This window comes from Cottoperca gobio, chromosome 7 (assembly GCF_900634415.1).
Source record: "Cottoperca gobio chromosome 7, fCotGob3.1, whole genome shotgun sequence".
In the NCBI taxonomy this organism is placed as follows: Eukaryota; Metazoa; Chordata; class Actinopteri; order Perciformes; family Bovichtidae; genus Cottoperca; species Cottoperca gobio.
Genome location: NC_041361.1, coordinates 4,962,578 through 4,983,553, shown reverse-complemented (window position 1 = coordinate 4,983,553; position 20,976 = coordinate 4,962,578). Strand labels below are relative to the sequence as shown.

The 20,976-nt window shown below is 40.5% G+C and overlaps 1 protein-coding gene and 1 non-coding gene across 15 annotated transcripts; both read right to left on the bottom strand.

Annotated features, from left to right (window-relative positions):
• Positions 1–47: 47 nt before the first annotated feature.
• LOC115010701 (protein kinase C-binding protein 1-like) lies at positions 48–20,056 on the bottom strand. 14 transcript variants are annotated; one of them, XM_029435430.1, is made up of 22 exons: positions 19,949–20,056; positions 18,185–18,430; positions 17,857–18,092; positions 12,747–12,817; positions 12,066–12,223; positions 9,634–9,777; positions 9,037–9,150; positions 8,700–8,792; positions 8,413–8,500; positions 8,281–8,336; positions 8,109–8,186; positions 7,908–8,023; positions 7,293–7,768; positions 6,612–6,728; positions 6,281–6,442; positions 5,284–5,796; positions 3,653–4,135; positions 3,408–3,553; positions 3,212–3,292; positions 3,051–3,129; positions 2,407–2,646; positions 48–1,289 (listed from the first exon to the last, which is right to left on the bottom strand). In XM_029435430.1, the coding sequence occupies exons 3-22, from the start codon at positions 17,868–17,870 to the stop codon at positions 1,111–1,113; spliced, it is 3,408 nt and encodes a 1,135-aa protein (XP_029291290.1). In that variant the 5' UTR covers positions 17,871–18,092; positions 18,185–18,430; positions 19,949–20,056; the 3' UTR covers positions 48–1,110. The 14 variants fall into 14 exon arrangements, with proteins under 14 accessions (XP_029291290.1, XP_029291284.1, XP_029291282.1 ...); XM_029435424.1 differs by having other exon boundaries at positions 8,281–8,354; positions 9,634–9,855; positions 19,949–19,969; XM_029435422.1 differs by having other exon boundaries at positions 8,281–8,354; positions 9,634–9,855; positions 12,747–12,820; positions 19,949–19,966.
• trnak-cuu (transfer RNA lysine (anticodon CUU)) lies at positions 19,354–19,426 on the bottom strand. The gene has a single exon. It is a non-coding gene; the product is annotated as a tRNA-Lys (tRNA).
• Positions 20,057–20,976: the final 920 nt, after the last annotated feature.

The following is a 20,976-nucleotide window of genomic DNA, read 5'->3' as shown; positions in this document are numbered from 1 at the left end:
ATTACCATAGAAAGAGGTCTAAATTAATCAAGGCGCACGCAACTGTGTTAAGTTGATCAGAGCATTTTTATTTTTTCTTCACAATACCATTTATTGTATGTACAATATGTAAACACGAACACAAGCCCAAATCAGACATGCTCACAGGAAATAATATCCAGCCAAAATGCAGTTTCTATTTATGCCTCCCCCGTTCTTAGACACAGTCTGATCCGGATCAGCTTTGGATAGAAACAGAGACTTTGCTCACAGCTGACATTCATATGAAGTCATTTATTTTCAAATATCTTTCTTCTTCTTTGTTTTTTGTTTTTTTTAGACACATAGAATTGTGATTTAATTAAACGTACTATAAAAACATAAAACACTATAAATATTGTTCAGGTATTTTCTTACAAAAACTTTGTACAGTTTACATTGTTTAGTTCTTTTTTTTAATAAATCACAGATATGTTTTATGTAAGTCTATACAATGTGGAACTACAATACAAAATTGGTATGAACCAAAAATGCCTTCACAGACGTGAAAAGGACATTGTTGAAAACATAATGTTTAAAACTTGCATTACTCAAAATATCCCAGTTGACATGAAGCGGACATGGTTTAAAACAAAGATGAAACTTGCATAACTCAAAATACCTCTGATGGCACCATAATCAATGAATATCAACTGTTGATTACCTTTTTGTCTCATAATATGGAGGGCAATCAACAAAATAATAAAAACAGATGTGAAGTACTTAAGAGCAGCATTGAAAAGTGTAAATATTCTGTGGGTTGGTACAATCTTGTTGTTCAGACTTGAAACAAAAGTGGTAACAGCGCTATAACAAAACTACAGTATGAAAACATACAACCTCACATTTTATTTCTCAAGACAGACTACTTTCACATGGTGAATCCACCTGAACACAGACTTGTGGAAACTGCAAATGAGAGATGAACCAAAAAATAAAGTCCACCAAGCAGATGTACACATGGGAATGGAAAAATCTAAGTGATTTATCAGAGGTGCAAGTCTTCAAGCACCAAGTTTGACGCCACTTGTCTGACGCAATGAGCCCCACAGTGGCCTTGAAAAATGTGCGAGTGTATCTGTAGTGTAGCAGTTAGGTCACAGTAACACCAGCACTGTCCTTGCTCTTGTCAATGTATGTGGGAGAGTTGCTTTTGTCCGATATGGATCCTGCGCCTGGGGGCAGGGTCTGTGTGGCAGGAGAGTGGCCTGATGATTTCACTGAAGGGTCTGAGTTGGACTCTGCTTCTGGCTCCTGCTGCGAAGCTGTGGCTGGAAGGAAAAGTCAAATATAAAAATGAGAACATGGACACTGTACTGTAATTCTGCTTGTGTTGGTCTTCAGAATGTGCCCCTTAACCCACAGGTTGGTTTAGAGGCAAGACTGCGTTTATAAAAACAATAATGAGGTAAGCCATCTGTATTTACTATTACAGAGTCACACTATACTGTTATCAGTCGGTCAGATACGTTATATTATGGGCCTTTAAAGGAATGAGGGGACTACCCAACCATAAGGAGGAGTCCATAGAAAGGACAGCGTATTAGGGCCATTGTAGGTAAAACATATTTTAAACAAATACAGAGCCGGGGATGGGGGGTAATATTGCAAGAATAACATTTCTGAGATTAAAGTCGCAGATTTATGAGAAAGAAAATCAGAAACTCACTGAGATTAAAGTCACAAAACCACATCAACCTCATACACCCTATCCCTTTTCCCATAGATTTACAACTTAAAATGTGTACGTTTTTCTCAGAATATTACCCCCCCCCCCTCCACCGGATCTGTAATTATCTATATCTAATCTTGCTTTTAGAATTTATATTGCCCAATTCCTTTAAATATTTTCTCAATAACCATTGCGAAACAGCTTTGTGTGTCACAGGTCAACAGATGTTGCCTAACCTTTATATCACACACACACACACACACACACACACACATTTTTAACTCACGTGTCTCAACTGGTTTTATTTATTTATTTATTATATTCTCACCGTTTTAATAGTTTTAAAATATTGTTTTAATTGTGTTAACTTATGTGTAACGTTTTATCTTTACATTATCAATATAGTGTTTGTAGCTGCAACTTCCGTTTATCCACACGTGCTTGTTTCCACACGTGCTTGTTTCCACGTGCTTGCTTACACACTGCTTGCACCAACACGTGCTTGCTTACACACGTGCTTGCACCAACACGTGCTTGCTTACACACTGCTTGCACCAACACGTGCTTGCTTACACACGTGCTTGCACCAACACGTGCTTGCTTCCACACGTGCTTGCTTACACACGTGCTTGCTTACACACGTGCTTGCTTACACACGTGCTTGCTTATACACTGCTTGCACCAACACGTGCTTGCTTCCACACGTGCTTGCTTACCTGACTGTGTGCAGGACTTCATGTGTTCTGGCCAGTGGGCTTGCTGGCAGGGGTAATCACAGTAACTGGTATTCCAGCAGCAGTAAAAGATGGCCTCCTTCCTGCAGTTAGCGCACCACTGTTTCTTTTTGGTCTCGTCCACTGCCTGCTGCTTTTCCAACTCCATCTGCTTTTTCACCTCAGCCACCAACCTTTCCCTTTCCTGCTCCAGACTCTGCCTCATCTCTGCCATCGTCAGTTCTGCATTTAAGTGAGACAAAATAAAAAATCATGCCATGTGCAAAGAATTAACATTTGTATTCATATCGCGGGTACAAGCGGGTGCCTCCCTAGGGAGGTGTTCCAGGCACGTCCAGCTGAGAGGAGACCCCGGGGAAGAGATTATATCTCCTCACTGGCCTGGGAACGCCTCGGGATCCCCCAGTCGGAACTGGAGGATGTGGACCGGAAAAGGGAAGTTTGGGGTTCCCTACTGGAGCTGCTGCCCCTGCGACCTGACCCCAGATAAGCGGTAGACGATGGATGGATGGATGGATTGTATTTATATAATATTAATGAAAAGAAAAAATATATGTTTTAAATGGCTTAGTAGTACATCAACTCTCAGAGTGGTGGTGACATATTGGTGGAAGCAGGGAACTTACCAAGGTTGTGCTTCATCTCCGACAACTCTTGTTGATGCAGCCACTGGAGCTTCTCAATCTCTATCCTTAACCGACGGAGCTGAAGGAAAAATATGCAAAGATTAAAACTTGCAAGCATTATTATGACACATATAAGCACAAGTCTATATGCCAGAATGTACCTCTGCAATTGTGTTTCCTGAAGTGCTTTTGGAAAGATCATTGTAGATTTCAGTCACTGTCCCTTTTATTGTGTCCATAATCTGCAGAGTTTTGGAAAAAATGTATTAGTCCACAGATTTAACTACCTTTATCCTGTACAAATTAAATGAACATAACAGTAATTCAATTGATATGAACTCAAATTGGGCAAATTACCTTGTTTGTGTATTTAGTTATATCTGCAGCCACCTCTGATGATCCCGTAGGAATCTGCAAGTCTCCAGACATTAAAGAAGAGGAGCTGCCAGATGTGACCAGGGTAGTCGTTGATGAGGAAGTACTCTGAGGCACGTCTTTTTGCACTGCAGGTGGAAAAATGGAAATATATAATCTTTTAATATACATTTATCTTAATATGTCGAGTTTAATGTTGAGATGAATGATTATGCTGCTGTATATACCCTTAGCTGCTTGTCTGGTCTGATAGCGGGTACTTGAGGAAGAGTTGTGCTGTTGTGACTGCAGCTGCTGTGGGCTGAGTGTTTGACTCTGGGCCGGCGTCGGCTCTGCTGACTGCTCTGCTGACTGCTCTCCATGCTGCTGCTGCCTCTGCACCTTCTGCATGTGCCACTTCTGAGAGGACGTTTGAAATTTGGTTGGATTCCAAACCACTGCCCGCTGCACTGCTTGAGCTGTCTCTTTAGGCAGTAGAGGGCGCTGTTTCTTTACAGCTGCAGGTACTGGGGATGTTGTGGAGACGGAGGTGGAGGCAGAAGACGGTGCACTGGTGGATCCGCTGGTAGCTGTGGTGGCACTGGGCTGACCAGAAGCTGCAGTGGAAACAAGGTTGAGGGCTGCTGTGATGGTGGGTTGTAAAGAGTCTTTTAGGTTAGAGGCGGCTTCCCGCGATGCTGTGGCTGCTGCAGCAGATGAAGGCAGTTTACCTGAGCAGAAAGAAAATAATATTTCTACATAAGAGTGAGGCATTCTGGATTTTTAAACTTGGCACTTTAGGCCCAAGACGACGATAAGGAATAAGGAACTGGGTTTGGAAGCCATCTCTGTAAAGTCTACTGGAGACCAATTATTCCTCAAGGAACAGATTCCTTTGAGAACGAGTGATAAGTAAAATAGGAGTTCCCCTTTCAGTACATTTCCAATGTTCTTTTACAGGTCATATGTATGTAGTTAGAAAGAAGTGAGCTTCAAAGACCTCTGCTTCTCATCTCTGTTTGAGCCCAACAGCCCGAGGCTACATCGCATAACACACCCAAATCTCCTGTTCCCGGTTGAATTGCATTGTGGGTAATATAGGCGCCAAGTTTTGAGAAGGAAGAAGAATGTGTGGAGTTAGCAAAGCAAAACAACTATCTCTGGTTCTGCTGCATCGATTTTGGTAAGTTTTTTTAATTAATTTTTTTAACTGTCCATCGTGAGTTCTACAATTTGATGCAGGAGTGCAATGCTAGATCGGAGGGATACTCCTCATGGATGATGTGTTAAGGTCAACTACAGACCTTGAAATTAGTAAAAGGGTCATCTATAAATGTGTGGAGAAAGAAGTAATTTGAGTACTGTGTATTTTCTTTTTAAGTGATTGAAATAATAAAGAATTGTATTTCTGAAAAAGATAGCTGTAATTAAAAATGTAAGTTTTATGAAAGTTTTGCATTTATGGCAATCTGTATTTTTAATAATACTTTCTATATCCACGAAGAGTAGTGGTATTTTGTAATGGTTTTGTAGAATCTTTAAGATAAGGGTAACATTAAGGTTTATTTATACATGGTATCTATGGTGATTTATCCCACAGATCACTGATCCATGGAATGTATACATGAAGGAAACTGGAAAAACAGCCTAAGACACTACCCTGAGGACAAGATAGCGGAGAAAACTTGGTGAATAAGCATAGTGTACTGGAGAGTTGTTCAACGCGTTTTAATTTTGCACTGAAGCTCACACTGGCCTGCCCTTCGCTGTGTGTGTGTTTTATAAGGATATTATTTCCTCCCAATTGTCCTTCTAACTGAAACACAAGTCATAATAAGAATCACAGGAGAAAATGTATGCAACATCTCAAAGGCCTCACCTTCCAGCTTGGCAACATTAGGCTCTTTGAGAGTTTTGGCAGCAGACGCTCCCGGCTCTCTTCTTGCCCTCTTTGAGTCACGGCCTCCATGTTCATCTCCCAGGTCGATCACCAGCTCTCTTTCAGAATCAGAGTCTTGCTCAGCCGCTGATGTGACAGCAGCTGCTCTGCCTTCCTCTGGGGCTTTGGGTTTGTCAGTAAGATGGTGAGACTGGGGCGTTCTGGGCTTGTCCTGGAGGTCCCTAACTGGGCCATTGCTACCCTGCTTGTCTTTGAGCAAAGGTTCAGGAGTGGTTTTATCCGCTGTCCTTGTAACTCCCTCCTTACTCTCTCCCTCCGTGCTTGCTTTGGGCCTTTTTCTCTCCGCTTTGTCCTTGTCCTCCTGGGCAGAGTTCTTTGGCTTGTGTTCGTCGTCGCTGAGATACTCGCTGTCACTTGAGTCAGATTTCTCAGAGTCCTCAGAGTCGCTGTGATCCACACCTTTATACACATCTTCAGAGATCTCATCTATTCCTGTATGGAGAAACATACATTCTAGATTACATGTTTAAAAAAAAAGTTTAAAAAATAAGTGCTTCTTGTCAGAGAGAAAAAAATGTATTTAATTATCGATCTTCCTGCAGCGGTCAGACTGTACAATCACCACGGCCCCTGGTGGACCACCACACCAAGAAAAGTCTATTCCCACAGTGTGCAATTATCAATGCCTTGTGCAATATTCACTTTTTATAACTTTTGCAATTACCACTGTCATGTGCAATATTCACTCCTACACATGTTTTCCAATGACTGTACTTATATTACTGTTACTGTATTTTATTCTATTTAATTGTTACTCGCCACTTTACTCTCTTGCTCTTGTAAATGTGAATTTCCCCGTCATGGGACAAATAAAGGATTTCTGATTGTCTGAAATCACATGTTTCTGCTTCAATTCTCCCAAATTTATCACATGGAATATTGTTGAAAAAATATCACAAAAGGAGATTGTGTGTACCAAGCTGTGCCTTGCAGCTCTCAATAGTCTTATCCAGGCTCCTGATGGATCTCTTTGGGGTGGGGAGGGAAGCAGACGCTCCCTGTTGCTGCTGCTGCTGTTGTTGCTGCTGCTGCACAGTCTCACTCAGCTCTTTCAGATCCATCTCAGCCTTCACACGATCTGAAAGGAACAAGTAAATGTTCGATTTCAGTACAACATGATAATAATAATAATAATAATAATAATAATAATAATAATAATAATAATAATAATAATAATAATAATAATGTGTTGATTATTAGTCTTCATGACAACATCATTACAGTACATGTGTGCTGTTGGTACTGACCCAGGTTGAGATTCAGGATGCCCCCTGTGCCTGCAGTCCTCTCCTGCTTGGGCACTAGTCCAGGGTTAAAGGGCTTCGGGCTGCCTGCAGGACCCATCTTGCCTGAGAAAGGAGATGCTGCAATAACAAATGTAAAATGATTTTTAGAACAGCATCACTCCAGTCATGAAAGACAGTTGCCTATTGTAAATAACAATAGTATAATGTTTATAATGACTTGCCTGGTTGAATAAAGATTAAATAAAATAAATATTTACAAATAAAGCAGTTATGGAGCAACATTATAATTAATTCAGAGTCGTGTCTCTGGCCACCTGATGAAGTCCAATTGTTACTCTTCTTTTCGCTCTGGTTTGTTCTCTACCAATTGGCCGGACAGCCACATTTTTAGGTGACATTTCTCGGTGGGTTCAGCTCTACGAGCGACCCCTTTCCCACTAGGTGCATTACCATTAACCTGTTTTTATGCTCTTTCAAATTTGTGCATAGTGAAAACTGAAATCTTGAAATAACGCAAAAACGTTTTAAGCTTTGATGCGGTGGAAAAGTTGATTTATCCATAAAAAGCAAAATGCGATAAAGTGCAACGGAAACAGATTTAGCGATTAAATGACGACATGCATGAAGCATGTGACTTCAACGTCCGCTGAAGAGATCATAGAAACTTTCAAATGTATTTACCAGTACAATCCATTGATTCCTCTCCAGTGCTGTAGTGGAAGGCAGGATTCCTGCCGGGCTTTTCCATATCCTGCTCCCCATCGGACCCTGTGTGAACCGAGGAGTTGGTGCTCATGGGAGACCGAGGCATGTCTGTCATCGAGACCCTCCGACTCATGCCACTGGGTGTGGAACTCTTGCCGAGGACCATTTTAGGAGACGCGGTTATGTCAAAGTTGAAGCGAAGTTTATCTGGTTTCTCTGTTTTCACGGTCCCAGCACTGGGGTTGGAGGGGTCCAGGAGCATCTGTAGCTGGTTGTTGGGTGTGAAGGGAGTGCGGAAGGGTGCATAGTTGAAGACCCCAAATTTCTTCCGAATGTTTTCCACATAAACTTCCATCTCTTGCATGGCACTGTTGAAAATGCTCTTTGTCTTCTTCACAGAGAAAGGGATCTCTTTGGACATGAGGTAGCAGTTGTTGATGGGGACCCAGGCCCTACATATAGGCACAATAAAACATTCAGTAAATTAGAATAACCAGGATACTAAACAGGTTTTAGTTTTGGTCCAACATCCCTAATACATACTGTAGAGCCACACACATTTCCTCTACGATGCTCAAACGCGTCTCTCACCTGTCATGTTGCCCAAAGAAGCGTGCGTCTACCTGCCCGTCCTTATCCCGAAGTGCTTTTGCTGGCCAGAAGGGAAAGCCCTTTAGCTTAGCCCAGACTAGGGGGTGGGGTTGACTCTATTAGGAACAAACATATTACATCAATTCCTCACAGATCTAAAATCTGAACTAAAAAGGTATAAACCTAGTATCGTGGACTTACACATGGCTCACAAAACCAGTTGTCCCTTTTTTGGCATGAAGACAGGTAGCACTCTGGACACACCTCAATTTCATTCATCTAGAAACACATTAAATGACAAAGATGTAATTCATTTATAAATCAGACACATCTACAGAATATGTTCTATTATTAGGTTAGTGAAGCTCCTTACCTCATGTTCACAAATCTTGATGATGACTTTTGCAGTTGCTGTTAATTTGTGATTGCCTGGAATAAAGTCACAATCTTAATTTATATTATAAATTAGCTGAGTAGAGGGATTATGGATACATCTGTAGCTTACCTCCATTATAGATGATGCAGTTGTGTAAAATCCATTTCATGTCAGCAAGAAAGGCTTCGGTGCAGCCATATATTTTCTTTTTGATATTCTATTAAAAAGAGAAAATAACTAAATCAAAGACAAAACAATTCAAAGAAGATAATTATACATTATAAAAACGGAGACACAAATCTTATGCTTTGTTTTAGATAGTGTATCTTGTATTCTTTTCTTGTGTACTACAGTGTACTCTTTAGTTCTTCATCTACTCTTTTGTTAGAGAAAAAGAAAAAAGAAAGAAATGTTACCTTCTCTAAAGTACACAGGTCCATGGCGTGGAAAATGTACTCTGCATAATCCGGATGCTGTTCCAGAGACACGGGCTTCTGAAAAGGTTCAGTCTGCTCATTTTAGACAAAAAATGAAACAATGAGTTAGCCAAAATGTTAGATGTCTCATGTCCTGGATATATATCCTGGACCTTTATTTTTTAATATAAAAGTTAATTCAAGTCAATTTTATTTATATATATAGTCTAATATCACATTTTCCTCAAGGGGCTTTAAATGCAACATTTTGTTGAATTTAGGAGGATTATAAGAGGCCTATTGAACCAGCATACAATGGTTCTTTACAGGCTCTTACCCCAGGCTGTTTAATCTTTTGGAGTGCGAATTTGAGCAAGTAGGAGAGTTGGTCTAATGTCAGCATCGTCATTGCCTTGCTCTGGGTTTCAATGCATTCAGCAACTGTTATTTTCTGCAACAAAAATAAAAAGTTTATTAATTAATGACATAAATGAACAAATACTGAAAACAACAAACACCAATCAAAAGGATATGGATACTAATATAAACTTGCATCTTAACTTTTGTAAATGTACATGCTTTCTTTTGAGTTTGTACATAATATTAATAATTGTGCCAATGAAAAGAAGTGTATATTAAATTTGCCTAAATGTTATGGAGCAGATCAAAACTTCAATCACCTAACATCGCTCAAACTTGCAGTGTGAGCAATTAGCTTGCCGGGGTGTCACACCATGTGTCATGGAGGGCCAAGGGGTCTGTAGGTTTTAGGATCAACCACAGACAAAAGCAGGTGATACCACCGATGTCTCTTTAGCTGAAGCTGCTCATGGCACATGATCAGACACCCCTTTTGTCTACTAAGCAAGCCAGATTGTGCTTTGCCACAATAATTTGTGTACAGCCACACCACTACACGCCTTCTGCGAGATACCTCACACTCTGGACAGAACCAGTCGCCGTCGGGCTCGGCTGGTAGTTTGAGGCACTTGGCGTGGTACACCCTGGGGCAGAGCTCACAGCAGAGCACCTGGCCCTCGCGGTGGCACAGCCAGCAGTAGAAGTCGTTCCTGCCGTCCTGCGGTACAACATCAACAGGGTCTGTGGTGAGTGCTGGCTGCTTCATATAGTAAAAGGGACCATGTCTTAGCTCTGACTGAAATGCAGGCAAGAGAAACAAGGGGGCAGGTTTCAAAAACACGCAGGAACACAAAAAAGGTGCAGTGCAACAGAAACAAGACAGCAATAAGGTGGGATAAGCAGGGTAAGCAGCATAGAGGGCATTATAATTCATAAACACAACACATTTTAAAGCCAACAAGTAAACTATCTGAACATCTGGTCACGTGACTGTTTCGACTCTGCAACAAGACTAACCCAGCCGGTTTCAGGGTGTGAGCTTGAGGAGAACAGCTTTAATGTTATAATTAAATTAAACACAGTGCCTTTGCTGATACTAGTACTTTGCTGATGATACATTAATGGATGAATAGAAGCTGATGCATCGGCTTTCACTGCTCAAGATGATCTAAAGCTTAAGTCTTAAGCTTACCCCAAATCAGTGTTAAGTATAAATTAGTAGTGGAGTAGTAATTCAATTCAATTGTAGCTTATTTGGCAATCAAAGATCATATAAACTCGGTCAAAATATTATACGAAAATGCAATAAAAATGTTGAAAAATCGAATTGCTGTTATTTTAGATTTTTTTGTGACAGTTTGTGATATTAAAAAGGTATATTTTTGAATGAAAAACATTAACGTTGGTGTGATTTTGCAGGAATCTGTACAAAACAAAGATGTTTGTAGAATAGGATTTGTAGGGCAGGATATCCCTGCAGCATGACAATATTTAGATTTTGAGTAATTGTTCAGCCCTAGCGTTATCTTTATATGTCATGCAAGTTTTTTTTTTTTTTAAAAAGGGACCACATTAATTTAACAAGCAGTTACATAAAACATATGCATCAGAGTCATCCATCATCAAAATGCATAACACTTAAATTCAGCAAAACAACAGGACATAAATGACCAGATGTGATTCATAAAAATATGCAAATGTCAAAAAATAATAATCTGGGAGCCGACCATGGCACTGCTCCAAACCTACACACCTATCACAACAAGACATCGCCACAGTCGCAGCAGGTTACATCCAAACGTTTGTCCGTCTTTAGACTATAATACAATATAAGACAATATACTACAGTCAAAACTCTAAATTGGCGTGCTCTCGCAGGTGGCATGTTTTTGACCAAGAAAGATGTCCGTCAATGAGCTTTCTCTGCAGAGAATGCCAAAAATAAAACTCGTGAAGAAAATGTCTTTGTTAGTCTTTCCACTGTTCCAACAATCACCAATTCTGGGTTGAGAGTTTCAAAGAGAGACTAATTCAGTAACAGATATAAAACAAGTAGTAACTGTTTTTTTTTCCACTGTTTCCTGGCCGGTGCGTTTGTGACACACCAGGAAAAAAAACAGAGCGGTATACTCGTCTACTCGCGAAACGTGAAAGGAGGCTGTCGCCTATTTTTAGAAGGCTGTCCTGTGTATAAAAGAACCTGCATTTACACGCTAATTTTGGTGGGAGAAGGGAATAGGTTAGAGAAAAAGACTAAAGGGGTGCCACTATACCCCCCCCCCATCTGAACTGCTTGTCGGACAGGCTGTGTTAACAATTTTGGAAACTGACAATCAGACATTCACACCATGCCCGATGGCAGTTATGTGGAGATAAGAAAGGAGCCACAGTTTTAACTCAAGTGCTTCTTTTTCATTTCATACTTAACCCATTTGTGGCACTTTTCAGATGTTAAACAATATGAATACCTTTGAGAGACGTCTTAAAAGTTCACTGTGTAAGATATGCCAGAATTTATAATGAACTTAACAGAGTGTGAAGAGGTAACAGTGTTGACGTTATGTCAAAGGCGTCTATGTATCGTGTTGCAGAGATATCTACTGAAATTAGCATGCTAACTGACTAGTTCCGCTCCGTCCAGTCTTGTAATACCACTTGTTCCTCTAGAGGCGATAGTGAGTCACTGTAGCACCAGTCTGCGTTCAGTACAGAGGGAGAAGAAGTACAGCTGCCTGACCATTGATGTGTTGTGCCTGACTCGCTTGTAAACATTATACGGCGCTCAGCCACACTGAGGGGGTACTATCCGAAGTGGGAAACGAAATGGGGAAACGCACCTGTTAATAAAAGTGAGTTGAGCTGAACCATTTGCTTTGGATCATCTTTGGCGCCATCTCCTTCGCTAACTGAAGGTCAGACCTCCACTACCTCCTGCTGCGAGTACACCCTTAGCCACAGCCTTTGAGAGCACGCCAGATCCTGAAATGAGTATACTATAGCACTTACCTGGTCTTTGTTGTTGATGGCCCCAGGCTTCTTCTTTTTCTTGAGAGGGCTAGGGGAGGTGTCTGAGGGAGAGTGTCCATTGGAGGAATGGGTGGGACTGGAGACCTTTCTCTTCTGTGGTACCACAGGTCGTTCTGCTAACGCCGGTGGATCAGGGACTGGGAGCAGAAAGACAATCAGGTCCTCACACGATGGCTTGTATTGTTCACTACACTCAACACAAGCTTAAGAAGATTAAAACACGGGTGCCATGACAGTAATTTAGCCATTCCTAGAATAAATAAGAGGGAGGAAACAATCCTAAAACATCATCCCACATTCTTAGAACTTAGTTTCTCTAAGAAAATGCAAATTGCAGTTAGTTTTACCTGAGAAATTCAATGGTCAGATGCAGTGCTCATCTACTACAGACAGCCAACTGATCTAATTATTATTGAAGATGCCACTTGTACATATTATATTACCACTTTATACTAACAAATAGCTTGAGGGCTCCCTCTGAACTAACAAGACCCTGCGTTGATACTTGAAACAAATGTCTAAAATCAGGCAGGCAGCCAGGCGTAATGGATTGTCTTTGTCTCGTTAACTTACAGTAAACAACATCTAAATTCTCGTTCAACAAAGACGCCGAAGATGTTTGACTCTACACGAGAGGTGCTCGGCCCTAGAGAGACTTACCTTTGGATCGTACAGATGCCTCCATCCCCTCTACCACGTCAGACTCTGTCTTTATCTCCTCCTCAGCCAGACTGCTGAGCACCAAACAAGAGCACACAGAAAAAGGAGGCAAACACAAAGTCAGAAAGGGTGTTCAGAAACCACATCAGCATAACAGTAAACAAGTGGAACACCACCTAAGGCACCGAGGTCCCAGAGGGTCCGTCAATAGGGACTCTGCAGGTTTCCATTGTTATTAGTTGATTTCATTTCAGCACATCTGACATCGTGCTACCAAGTTTAAATCCTTTTTCCATATCATCAGCGACAAACAATTCCGAGTACGTTCTTTATGCTTTAAGAGGAACAATCACCATAGCAACGCTCCTCTCCGCTAAGCACAAGTTAATATTCACAACACATATGGCCATTTTATTAATCCTGCGACTCGGTCCTTCAGGGGACATTGCAGCTATAGATTGCAGTCCGATTAGATCCTAATCTTTGCTGCGCTTTCTTTATAATAAAGAGTGAACAGACCTATCGTAAGGAGAACGCCAGAGGGAGTTGGTCCATACTACTGGAGGGACAGAGTCTCATTAACAGTAAACGTTTCTGCTACCTCTCAAGCCCCTTTAGTAACAACAGGGTGACCCCGAAGGATTTGGGCCCATTCTTGGAAACAAATAGCGAGAGATCCATCTAACAAACTTCAAACGAGGTATATCTAAAAACATCTTTGACCTAAATCTTCAAGGCATGTATATTTAAAAAGCAGCTTTCTTGGCCAAATTCATGTTTAAATCACGGTCCTTCATCCAAGCTGTACATTAGTACACCACACATTATCCATTTAAGAAATATTCACATATGTAATTGTGGACTTACATGAGCATTTTGTATGTTTTTATCCTACTGTGTTTACAAAGCTGATGTAAACAGGTTTATACATCTTAAATTATGAAACAATTCAAAAGTGAAGAATACACTAGATCCAACATGCATCCGTCTAGCACGGGAAAGACTGATTTCCGAGGGCTCCCGTCTTGCTCTCATCTCATTTCCTCTGAGGAAAAAAAAAAAAAAGGATGAGAATAAAGGGGTTCTGGCGATAAATGAAAGTCTTTGAGTATTTGGCTCCTCCTTTGTCAGAGCGACAGAGGGCCCTGTTCCAAGGATGTCTCCTTTATTCACAAGCCCCGAGAAGAAAACCTTCCCAAAGACCCCTGACAGGTCACACACTTGACCAGTTCATAGCTTTGCCCGCAGCTCTGGTTTCCAGCTAGGATGATGGGTTTACAGGCTGACTCAAAGGTCAACCACATTTGTGGGATAAGCTTTTTTTCCCCCCCCTCTTCTGAAAGTAAAGGAATGCTGTTCATGCCCCCTCCTCCACCCTTAAAGAGACATTCCTCACAAAGTTGATCAAATGTCAGTTCACTATCCTCAAAAAGGGTTTAATGACTGAAAGGGATTAGATGTGATCACATCAGCAATTACACCTACACCCATTTAAACACCAAGTCAACCTTGATGTTTGCTACACAATTCAGGTGTAACAATGATTAAAATATCTTCCTTATACCAGACAAAACACCAGATACTGTGACAAAGCAAACACTTCACAATCATCAAAGCTATTCTGAATGCATCCCTTGTTCTTTCAGACTGGCAATCACAGACAGCTTATCAAACTGAAACATAAAATAACTGCATCATAACCTGCGTAGCCTGGAAAATGTCAAACATGGGTTGAGCAGAGTTTCTATAAAAATATGGCATATGGGTTTCCTTGTTTCAGCCTGCCAACAGTCACACACAGACACACACACGCACACGCACACACGCACCCCAACCCCTCCGGGGCCTTCCTGTTCCGGACTGAGTGAACAAACGAGGCCCACATGAAAATAAGAAAACGTTAGCCAAGCCGCTCTGCTACGTGTACCACAGCCCTGAAAAGAGAGAGCAGTCGCTATAGCAGGAAGAGCTGCTGAACAAAGTGCCACAACCCTATAATATATACACACTTAAGCCATTGCTGCAACTACCAGGGAACACAGGATGACCAACAGAGAAAAAGTATGCTGATCCAAAACACATTCTCAGATCAGGAGCTATGATCCATCACACAAGGCAAATAAATCCTCAGCAGATTCTGGGATATATTCCAGGGAGACGCGGGTTCAAGAAAACACACAGTATTCCCCTCTGCAAGTAGTACCTGATGGACAAAAAGGAAATAACACTGACTCAATGCCTTTTAGATTCCACTCCTGTGAGAGACGAGCAGGGTTCTCTCGTCACAGAAAATGGAGGCCACAGCTTGCTCCCCTCCCCCCTCTCCCCCATCCCCCACTCCGAGGCTCAGACTCAGGCACTGGCACATCCATGCAGGAGGACCAGAGAGATCTGTGGAGATTACAGTCCAACATTTAAAAAAAAAAACACAGCTATGTCAAGTCAAACCTTCACGGACGATCACAGAGATAAGAGGTAGAACACAGAGAGGGAGACGCGGGAAAATCCAGCAAAATGAGAAGCACTCATCTCCTTTTTTTTTTTTTATGTCCTCGATCTTGGCTTGCCTCCTTCCCTGAATACTGCTGTCATAGAATAATTAGATTTCATTTTGAAGAAAGAGAGACCGTCACTGTGAAGCCACACTGAGATCCTGGCAAAGCTATTCTCTATACCTAAAAGAATGTGCGGTACTTACACACCAAACAGACAAATATGTGAACAAATGGCCTCTCTATATGGCAGTCCAGGAAAGCCATTCGATGCAAACATCATTACTGTACTCTGCTCTGGAACTGCCACTGGAAACACTTGGTATTAATACCATTGACTGCAAAACATCCTACTCACCGTGCTGCACAAAACCCCAGAGAGATTATTAGGCTTTATACAATAACAAGAGACATTCAGCTTTTAAAAGACAACCACATGCAGACAAAAGAAACACTTCCTATTAGCCTTTTCTTTTCTTCCTGAAATCAACAAAAACTAAATAAAAAGCAGAAGGTCCTTCTTTACATTTAATAAAATTATTTTAACTACATAAAGATGCCCGTTTTAGCGCGAATCCTTCACAATGTTAAAACAATGGATCAACACAAAACTATACTACAAGTATGCACAGAATAACCTGTATTAAAGAAAGATTTGACCTGGATTTATATAAGGCTGTACAGGGTGAATCAAAGATGGCTGTGGAATTTTCCAGAAGGCCCTTGCTCTCCCTGCTGCTCTCCCTCTGATTGTCAATCTTTAACCTCAACTGCAGCTGCAATTGGCTGGAGGGCCAACAGGGTGGAACATTATTGGTCGGCTGTGCTATACCACACGTATCACAGTGTGCAGGCTCCCCTCTTCCTCTTAAAAAGCATTTTTGCTGCAATGCAGAGATTTCCCCCTGCATCAGACGGTTTATAGTCCGTCACTTTAGTTTGCCCTTCTTGATTATGACGGGGGATTTGAAAAAAATAAAGTTGTTGGAGATTATATTTGGTTTTGATGCATAACTCAAGTGTTTCTGCTATTCAACCTCTGCCGTCCTGTTTAGCTGCTACGTTGCAAAAGGAGGCCATGCCACACCACGACGTTACACATTGCTCACATTTCTAACTATCAATGTAGCATTTATATCTCAGGCTCAATCACTGTGAAGTAAATCATTACTGTGCAGTAGTAAAAGTTAACTTTCTGGTTTTACAGAGAGAGGAAACACTGACTAATGTTACTATTTTGTGGCTGTCGTGCAGATGAAACACATCTCGTGTCAGGCCACAAGAAAAAGAGAACGTCCTCCGTTTCCCCCCACGCAGTTGAGACTGCTAAAACAGTGAAACATTATGTAACACATTGTACAGTCAGAGCTCTGAAAAATATACAAGTGCAACAAAGAGTGAAGAGTTTACTCATAATCTTTGTCTTTGTGTTGATTTCTTATAAAAACACATTGATAGAAAACTGCTTCTTTTCCTTTTTTTTTATCTCTATGTATCAATGACATTTCTGGTTCATGCAAAACAAAAAAAGAGCACAGATTACCAAAAGGGGATAAGAGAAAATATTGCAACATGTACACAAACAAACACACACACACACACACACGTCATGTAAAAACCTGTTTAGTCTGGTGTTGTTGCTCTGTCCCTGCTGTGTGATCTGTAAAGAGAAGACTACAGTTCTCCTAAGGAGAGCCAAACACAAAATGGCCCCTGTCTTTCTGAGGATCACAGAGTGGAGGAAGCAGTTTCACAATATTCTTATAAAAGAGGACGAAGCTCAGAGCTGTAAACTCAGGGCCTTTGGCTTTAAAATAGAAGTAACCGGAGTCTCAACATTTTATTTCATAAAGATTCGATTGGAGGATTTGGCGGAGGATCCCCCTCTGACAATAGTTTTGTTTCATGTGGGCTCATCCTCTCATCAATGTGGAGTGTAGAAACTCTACAGTTTTTTGTTTTTTTTTAACGTGTATTAAGTCGTACAGTTTTCAGCTTCTGGACAATTTATTTTACATGTACAATAGCAAGTCTGAAAACCAGTATTCAGTTATGCCCTGCACTCCTTGTCCTCCTAACAAGCACATCTGTTGCCCCCCACGTCTATTCCCCGGCCTGGCATGACACACAAGAAAACAGCATAGAGCCAATTCACTTACAAAGAGTACATAATAAACCCACCCCCCCCCCCTACTCCTCCTCCTCCACTGCCCATCCCCCATTCTTTCTCTGCCAGGCTACAACACAAGACTGCCACAACAGAGAGGAGATGTGGGTGCCATTTTTAAATCTAACACTCTTTTGCATTATAAAAAAGGAACAGGATTTGCCATGGTCCACCCTGCCTCCTGTATGGCAGCCTGGTTGTCTGGGGCACCCATGTGACCCTGAGACACAGAGAGAGAGCAGGGGTGAGAGTCGTTACCCAACCCCCCACCCTCAGCACTGTGGAGCAGAGAGGCCTGGCGAGGCCTCCAATCCACCCCAGCTCCTCCTCCTGCACACTAAACTATTTTTTAAGGTGTGCACATTCATCATGAGAAACCAACAGTCACCACAACGACAAGAAGGAAGCCATGTTGTTATCAGAGAGTTAAGATAAAAAAGACAGAGCTTACCTCTGTGGATGCATGGCTGCCTGACACACTGTTATGTCAACACTTATAAAACATGGAGGACACTCTCAGCCCTCAGCCGGGGAAGGCTCCGTTCTTCAGGCAAGGCGATCAGGCCCGAGTGCTGTTAGCCAGATCCTGACTGGTCGCTTCTCTCACAGGCAGGATACAAGGCCGCGTCTGATTGGCCGAAATGTTTCCTGAGTAATTATCTTTGTTCAGTGCAGGCAGGGGCAGCACTGTGAGTGTCAGAGACAGGGGAAGAAAATAAGCAGAGAGCTAGGCCTAAAACCACAAAATAACATGATTAATATGAGTATTTTCGACGTACAAACCCCGTGTAACAATGTTTTGAAGCTTCCAAGTGTAGAACCTGGTGGTAGTTGTCTTATTTGAAGGCTTTAGAAGTAGAAATGGCAGCATGTAGACTGTGAGGAGCAGGACACCATGGCTTCTCTGCACAAGCCTCCATTTTTTTTTTATGTGGAGAGGGCCTTTGTTTAAACTCCTCCCTCCCTCTTGGCAGTTTCCAGAGAAAAGAGAGGCTGTGGCTCCTCACCTATTTTGGCTATTCAGTCTGCAATAAAAAAAAAAAGGAAAATAAAATTAGGCAGCTAAAAAGATAAATTGTACAGTCAAAACACTTTTATGATGTTTTGTAAAGGAAAGTAAAAAAGAGTTTTGAGGAAGCCATGTCTTATGTATTCCACACATTACTGGTGTTACTGTAATAACCTCATAATAAATGTACAAGCCCATGTTCTCAGTAAATATAATTAAATTTCCTTCTCCAAGAGAGGAAATACGAAAATTGAAATTTGACACTGGAGGAGCTTTGTATAAAGTCTGTGCTGTAACAGTGATAATTAATGATTAAACACGGCTGAATAAAACACCAGTTTTAGTTGTCCTTTTGACATTTTGCAGCAGTGATAAAATATAAAATTCAAAAAATATGATATAATGAAATCCTATATAATAACTCTGCTATGAATACAATATTCAATGTCTTTCGGATATTGTTCCTTTTTTAACTGAATCAGTTGTTGACACTGCTCTTAGGTCATTTGTATGGCTGTAATTAATACTGTTATACCAGACTGCATTATATTGAAAGAAGTTTATTCCTCCATAAATGTGGATGTGTGGATATGTGAAGAAAATGTTTAATGTAATGCAATCAATTACAACACCAACACAAACTATTGCTTCCTAACTTGCTATAGTCTATTGTCTACATTAAAACATACTTTACAAGCAATGTGTTAGACTTACAGTGTTAGATTAGCTTCCCATACACATGATGGCCTCCACAGAATTAGAAGGGGGTTTCAAAATATTTGGAAAACCCCTTCAATATAATGAAATCGAATAAAACACTAGCACTGAACATTGTCTTTACAATTATAGTGTCGTCTCTCGTCGTGGTAGCATTGCACGGTGCACAGTAAAGCCAAGTGCACTTTTATGACAACGTATGACAAAGCGGAAAAGATTATGCGCCCAACGTGGGGCTCGAACCCACGACCCTGAGATTAAGAGTCTCATGCTCTACCGACTGAGCTAGCCGGGCGACGAATACATCTAAACTCATTTTATATTTTAAATGTGAACTGTTCGTATTTTAAGTATTAATATTGTTGTTAAGTAATGTAACGTTACGTCACGTTGTACTTGTGTAAAATGAGGAGGGTTAACTAAGTTCCTGCTATACCGGTTCTGTGTCATACTGACCTCTAGCGGCAAAGAACCAAAAGTGTTTTTAACTTGAGTCACCTGGATGCGTCTTGTGAACTGACGTTCACTGACGTTATGCTGCAAATTATTGAGTAACAAATATAGCTACGGCATTAGATAAACAGTCATGTTAAACGGCCCAGATAAAGCCACAAAATACTAAGGTTAGCATTTACCTAAACAACAAATGACTTTCGCTAGCGTATATAAGACAATCAACACCGCCCCTACAGCCTCAAAGAAACTTCGATTAACGGATAATTAGCTTAAGTGACGGCAGTTGAAACGTTAGCTAACATTACACGTTCTCAGTAATGATGGGATCGTGCGTCATGAACGCCAGGTCAACGTTAGTTACCTGACCGTTGGTTTTCTCCGTAATTTGACCGTAAATTACCGTTAAATCAGAAGAAACACGTTAAAGTCACCATCATATGATTTATTACCTGATAATTGACTATTAAAGGGGAGCACTATCAACCACACAAAATTGCGACTTCCGGTCTTCTTTTTTCAAAATAAAATGTTACGTGACTTTACTTAAATATGGGTTTGCGGTTTAATCAATCGTTGTTGTTTGTCGTTTATTTAAAAAGTAACTTGTAACTTTACGTCAGATGAATGTAGTAAAAAGTACAATATAGTGGGGTGTAAAGTAAAACAAAAAGGTACCACTCAAGCAAACTAAACATACAAAACAGATCTTCAGTGTCACAGTGACAACAGTTATATTAAAAGCAGGGCTTTTGTATTTTGCATGCAGTTTGCATTTCATTGTAGAACGATAGTTATTTGTCTGGCTACAGTTGTTAATGATAATGGAAAATCATCGGGACATGAATAAGAAATTAACCTTTTTGTGTTCTTGTTGCCTGTAAGAAGATGTTACATTTTTTTCCAAACAAACACGTGTATTGAGAAGTCTTGGTTTGACAATGGATTCAAATTCAAACATTGCAGACATGTACTCAACATAATGATACAGAAAAACAATAATACATTTTTTTTTTAAATAGGATGAATAAACTTAAATAATATAAAACTATAGCCTGAAAAGAACACACATTATTCTTATTTTAAGAGTTCACCATACAGTTTGACAGTTTTATTACTTTATTTTTATATATATATATATATATATATTTTTTTTTATTTATTATTATTATTATTATTATTATTTTAGTATATATATATATATTATTTTAGTATATATATATATATATATAAAATATTACATTTTTAAAAAATATATTCTGAATTGAATTCACATTAAAAGATACAGTGAAATTGGGGTTAGCTTTTGTTATTGTGCAGTCATTGTATGTTGACTTGACCATATTTAACAATACATTTACAAAGAATTCAATGTTATATGTATTGTGTTCA